The sequence below is a fragment of the Nicotiana sylvestris genome, chromosome 3, assembly GCF_000393655.2.
Source record: "Nicotiana sylvestris chromosome 3, ASM39365v2, whole genome shotgun sequence".
Classification (NCBI taxonomy): Eukaryota; Viridiplantae; Streptophyta; class Magnoliopsida; order Solanales; family Solanaceae; genus Nicotiana; species Nicotiana sylvestris.
In genome coordinates this window covers 208,808,194-208,814,745 of record NC_091059.1, presented here as the reverse complement: position 1 = coordinate 208,814,745, position 6,552 = coordinate 208,808,194, and the positions used below count along the sequence as shown (strand labels likewise).

Below are 6,552 nucleotides of genomic sequence, written 5' to 3'. Positions count from 1 at the left end.
AACTACGCTAGTTGGCTTTATCTAACCGCTCATTATGACCACGTCAAGGTTTTGTTATTTCTAAACCTGCCTTTAAACCCGTTGTATTGATTTCTCAATACGTTAGGAGTGACGTTGTTCAACAACCACCTAAATATGTATCATTTCTCAAGCAATACATAATAAATAGGCACAGTCAATCAATGACCATTCAATCAACTGAAATAAGCACGTAGTTGAACAAATAGACAAATTCAAAGGTTAAATTATATTAAAACGTAACCAGAATTCATCCTCCAAGAGGTTCCATCAAAACCCTAGATAACAAATCAGCTATTCATAATAGTTTGCAAAATACAATACTAGAATTCATAACCAATAATAGAAATAGGAAGAAGGAAGTGGAAAAACTCGTAGAAGAATTCTCCGTCTTGCTCCCAGTGTGTTCTTGTCTCCTTAGGTCGAATCCCCGATCTCCTTAGCCTCTTTAAGTCTAAAAACAAGCTTCTTTGACTTGGGTGAGGTTGTTGAGTTTATATAGGGTTAGGATAAGTTTCCCACGCTTTACACTTTAGCTCCTGAACTTTCTCAGCCTTCTCCAGATCAACCGGGGTCGCGGGCCAACCGCGGTCGTTTTAGACTATTCTGTTTCGTGCCTTTTTCCACCGCGTTCCAGCCACGGTCCTACCGAGGTCGCAGTGGACTGTAGCCCAGTTTTTCTTCGCCTTTTCTTGCTCGTTTTCATCCGGGCTCTTCTCGATTGGTCTTGTATCAACATATTTGACCCCAAAACACTCTATATCCTCCTCCTAACTCGGAGTAGCTCCTGCAAAGCATAAAAAACTCAATTAGAGCATTTTGTTATCATTTAACACTTAAAACATCAATAAAATATGGTTAACTTAGAGCATAAATAGCATCTACATTGCATAATACATGCTACTATCAGTGTGTTTGTTATTGTCCTTCCCTTTATCTTTCCTAAGCTGAGTGTCTACCAGAAACAACCTCTTTGCCTAAGGTTTGCGTACATATTTTTTTTCCTTAGATCCCATTTATGGGATCACACAGAGTTTGTTGTTGTTGTATATATTAGTATAACTAGATGCTTAAAAGTTTCATACATTTTTCTTTTGCATGATATGATATTTTAATACATTTTCTTCGTTTAAATACTTTCAAATGTTAGTTTTATTTTGAAAAGCCTAGAAATTTAAACTTGATAGAATTTATGCGGTGTCTCCCCGTAGTGAAACACACTGTCCCCTGCATTGCCCTTGTATCCAGTGGCGCGAAGTTAGGAATTTCTCCAAAGGTATTCGTATTTAAAAGAAGTCGAAAAAATTCCGATAAAGGATATCCAATATGGGTTATATATTTTTAAAATATAATATTTTATCTATATAAATAACATAATTTTTCGACGAAGGATGATCAACTCAATATGTGGCTTCGCCACTGCTTGCATTAGATTAAATGTATAAAAGTGACAAGGCACTCGTACAAAAATGATATACCAAAACTTTCACATAATTAATCATGACGACTGCACACTCATCTCCATTATTGTCACAGTTGGCAATACAACTAGACAAAAGTTTAGTAGATGTCATCAACATTGTCTGTAGCAAGGGATTATTGGAGATTATTAGAAGCATCATCGGAAGGATAAGACAAGTAACATAATTTAACTAATAAAATACAATTATAAATCTAATTGTCAGCATCCAAGTAGGTCAAGTCACCAAATGAGCAATAACTCCAACAAAGGAATCAAAGAGAACTAAAAAAAATGGTAATATTGGAATAATAAGAAGAAGAAGAAGAAAAAGTATGAAAGAAAAGTCATTATTCAGATATCCAAAAACAAAATGTTGGAAAAAGAATGCTTAGCAAGTGTGCAATCCAAGAATATCAATTACAATCAGTCCAATAAAAATTGAGCTAAACTCACTCTCTAAGACTCGAATTTTTCCATCCTATTTTGTCTAATTAAGCTGCTTTCTTTTCAACAAGTTTTTCAATCAAGTCAGCAGCATCTTGAACTGTTACAATAGTCTCAGAATTCTCTTCTTCTACTGCAATGCCAAATTCCTCTTCCAATGCCATCACAATCTCCACCTGCTCGTCACAAACATTTACTGAGTCATTTGATCATTCTCTCTCTATATATATACACAACGAATTGCAGAAGCAAATCAGTAAGTCAAGATAGAAATTAGTACTCACAGTGTCAAGAGAGTCAGCGCCGAGGTCCGTATTGAACGTAGATTCAGCAATAACTTTAGTGTCTGCAGGTAAAGCCAGTTGCTTCCTCACTATGCTTATTACCTTCTCAACTGTCTCTGGCTTTGCCTGTGGGTTGAAATGGATCAAATCAATAAATATGTTATGGCCCAACTATTACAATTAACTTATAATTGGTAAATACTTACCCACACCGGGTGTTTACACCAAACCATATTAACTCATTATGGTTAATTAATTTAATTAGATGAGAATGCATGTAATTTACCATGGTTAAATGATTGAAGTCCATATGCAAGACACATGTCATATATCTATTGGTTTGGTGTAAACACCCGGTGCGGGTAAATGTTATCCCTTTTTTCTTTCTCCCCCTATCTACCATGTAGAGAATTTTTTTGAAAAACAAAGTGTCATGACCCCACTTGCCTAAAGTTTGTTTGAGTCAAGATGGTCTAACATACTCAGTGGAGGAGGCAGAATTTTTATTAAAGGGTGACAAAATATAAAAAGATAAACACATGAAAAAGTTAAGGGGAGTCAATTTAGAGTAATATATACATATAAAATAAAAATTACCGAGCTATACAGTATAAGTATAATTTTCTGGACGAAGGGGTATCAATTAACATAAAGTGGCTCCGCCACTGAACATGCCCAACCTCCCCTTTTTTGGTTTGTCTTTTGAAGAAAAAAAAAACTAATGCATATCTCTAAATGATTAACTTAAGTTTTTTTTTTTTCCCCTTCAAAATTCAAATTAGATTAGATTTGGTATGTATGAGTCATTTCAAATTCAACCTGTTGAATAATCTAGTCAACAAACATGTTATATAAACTTGAGTAGGTGAAAGAGTAATGGTTGATTTTGTCAAGGTCAATAAATCAGGTATGTCATATTGGTTTTAGCTCATTTAATTTTTTAAGGACTTAATTTTTTTTAAAATAAAACTGCTACATTACATAGCGCAAATACAAGATTAAATGGAGGCGCATGAAAAAGAAGATTTACACAAGAAACACGGAAGCGGGAAGTTCTGAGAGAAGGAAAACCAGCAGTCCTCGCCCAACCTACAGAAACCAACTTCAGACCTGCATTTCCTCCGTTTATCTGCACATTGATTTAATTAAATTATTTATGTATATTAAGTACGAATATTTGCACCACAGATTAGGCGTGGAAGTAGTTAGTGGACTAATTGCATTATTGAAAGAAATGCAATTGCCTCTATAGTCAATATGTATGCTACATTAATAATTCAAAAGAAAATTAGTCATGTCAAAATCACAACTAAAGTTAACTATTCGTAAGTTTTTAGCAATAACCTGTGATGTCTTGAACGACTGATTGAGTGAACACCCAAATCTGAGACAAGCAGCTGAAACACTAGCCATTTTATGAACAACTAGGAATAGGAGAAAGACAGATAAGAAATGCAGGGGCTGTAGTGATGAGGAGATAATGAGTTTGTTTCAAGATTCAAAGATGACTCACAATTTGAACACTAGTTATCCAGAAAAGAAGAAAAAGACAGTAATATTAGTAGTATTATATACTATTACGTAGAAGTTGACAAAGTAAAGGACATTACATTATTATTTTGTGTGGTGGGAAAAAGGGAAGAAGAGGTAGGATCCGGCGAGTGGTGAATATTTACCGGAGCAGCCTGCAAATCCTATCCAAATTATATGTTACTTTCTTATGTGACATAGCTGGGATTCTGCTTGCTGGCTAATATTTTGTTTCGATTCTCCCTTTGTCAAGTTGACCACGTGCAACACCCTTTTTTTTCTTACCCATCTCCGGTATTTATATTGAGGTTCAACTAAATTCGAATTCGTATATGAAAATTTCACACGAAAAAGTAAAATGCTTCCTAACAAAAGTAACTCCATACTTAGGGATTGAACCCTTGTTTTTGCAACAGCTTAATGAACTCAATCTCGTCCTAATTGTGTACAACATTTTGCTTAAAATCAGATAAAGATTATGTTTGATACTATCAAAATTCTTTTATTTCGGGATTTAATTGATTGTTTTGTATGGTTAGTACTTTCGATATTTTATGCTTTACATCAAAAGAAAATATAACTTAATTCATTGAGGGAAAATGTTTTTCTTGCATGCTACGTTGTTCTTTATTATTGGGTCAAATGGTTTTGTGGATCTTTGCGAACTTATTTTTATCTACGGAAAAAGGCCAAAAATATTCCTATAGTATTCTAAATGGTTTACTATCGAGCTCTGTCCACCTATTTGTCTGAAAATACATCTAAATTTGTCTTGAGGTCTGAAATTACCCCGCGACTAACGGAATATTATGTGGCCTTTTTTGAATGAGCTGACATAATTTATTGGGCCACGTGGTACCTCAGTCCAGATTGAACAAAACCGCCCCAGTTTTTGACCCGCCACAACTCCAATTAAACCCGAGTTAATAAAAAGTAACACCCTCATACCATTCATTTTTTTTCCTCACAATGATTCAACCTCAAACAACACAAGAACTTAGCCTTCAGTACTTTGCTTTGCAGCAAATTTGCAATTCGAAACGTAAATTAAGGTTACCCCAAATCATCTTTAACCTTCTCAAACTTCATATTTAGGTCCTTAAAATTGATTCCAATGCATTCAAATCATACCATTCAATTTGGAGCAACAAAATTCACATCTGCAGATTTCAAATCGAGCTACAAGTCCCTTTAATAAAAAAATTGCCCACTCTTCTTCTTTCTTTCCACTGCTTCTTCAAATCGAATATTACCTATTCCTACAAAAAACCAACACTAACTCACTGCTATTCTTAGAAGTGAGGAGGCTAGGGAGATTAACTTCTTTGAATTCTTCTCTGGCGTCTTAGCCATCCATTCAAGACTCTTTACACCCAACTCATAAATACTACTACATCTTATCGCAGCTACCATCCTAAAAGCCAAAGAAAGTTGATCCCACCATTAAAACCTCAGCTTTGCTACTTTCGGAATTTGTAAATTCAACAAGAAAATCCTAACCCGTCCTAGTTTCAGATTCTAGTGTTAGCGAAGAAGAAAGTAATAATCTAGAAAATGGAAGATGATTCGAGCAGTACTAGTGGTAATTTAGATGAATCAGGTGCATTAGTTCTCTTAGGAAAGATTATATTAGCATAAATCATATTTCTATTCCAAAAATAGCGGGTCAAAATTTGGGACGGGTTTGCTCAATACGAACTGAGGTGCCACGTGGCCCAATAAAATTATGCAAGCTCATTAAAAAAGAGGCCACACAATATTCCGTTAATCGCGGAGGTAATTTCAAACCTCAAGGTAATGTTAGATGTGTTTTCAAACAAATAAGTGGAGAGAGCTCCATAGTAAACCATTTATTAAACGATAGAGGTATTTTTGACCCTTTTCCATTTTATCCGTATGACTCTATATCTTTTTTTAAAAATAAATAAATAAATGGGAGGTTTACTTTTACCAAAAAAAAAAAGATCTCTCTTTTACACACAAGGTATCTAAAAAGGACATTTTCTTAATTTTAACGTTGTAAATAACTATGAAGGCAATTTCTTCCTATTATTATTTCTGACTTTTTTTTTTTACCATCATGTATATGCTATTATTGCCCTGACAATTACAAAACGGTAGAATAAAGTAGCAATGACACCAAGTAGCCATTTTAAAGGATTGATACTTAGGAATTAGTAAGTGCAACTTGAATTTTAGTTTTTCAATTTAATTTTTCAGGATAAAAATTTGAATTATCATGAAATTAAAATGCTTAGTTTAAAATTTTAGGACAAAAAAAATATTGATTAATCCCTGAGAATGGCTATGATTGCACTTGCCCCTAGCCTCAAGACAAATAAGTTACCTACACACTATCATATTTTACTAAATTTAGCAATCAAGCATTAACAAATATCTTCATTTGAATAGATAACCCTTTTGAAGAGAGATGAATGAAACCTGCAAACATTTTGATGATTACGTGCCTATAAATGAAGGGGTTTTGATACAGTTACTCATACAAATAAAATTATTTACTTTTGTCTACCTATTTATTTTCTTACCCATAAATTAATTATATTTCTTACCCATAATAGGTTTTGTGGGGAAATTTTTCTTTATTTTCCAATTTTTTTTATTTCTATGCTTCTTTTCTTTTTTCTCGTTTTCTTCTTATTTTTTTCTTTTTTCCTTTTCTAATTTCATTTAACTTCTTTTTTTTTATATTTTTTTTCTCTTCATAATCTAATTTAATTTATTGTTTTCACTGTTTTTTATTATTCTTTTTTATATATATATTATTACTAAAGAAAAATCAAATTGTGTACTAAT

General features: G+C 33.4%; 1 protein-coding gene across 1 annotated transcript; it reads right to left on the bottom strand.

The window, feature by feature from the left end:
- Positions 1-1,811: 1,811 nt before the first annotated feature.
- Positions 1,812-3,926, bottom strand: LOC104218654 (acyl carrier protein 1, chloroplastic-like). Its single transcript, XM_009769196.2, has 4 exons — positions 3,553-3,926; positions 3,239-3,337; positions 2,209-2,334; positions 1,812-2,100 (listed from the first exon to the last, which is right to left on the bottom strand). The coding sequence occupies exons 1-4, from the start codon at positions 3,619-3,621 to the stop codon at positions 1,972-1,974; spliced, it is 423 nt and encodes a 140-aa protein (XP_009767498.1). The 5' UTR covers positions 3,622-3,926; the 3' UTR covers positions 1,812-1,971.
- Between the last annotated feature and the right edge of the window lie 2,626 nt (positions 3,927-6,552).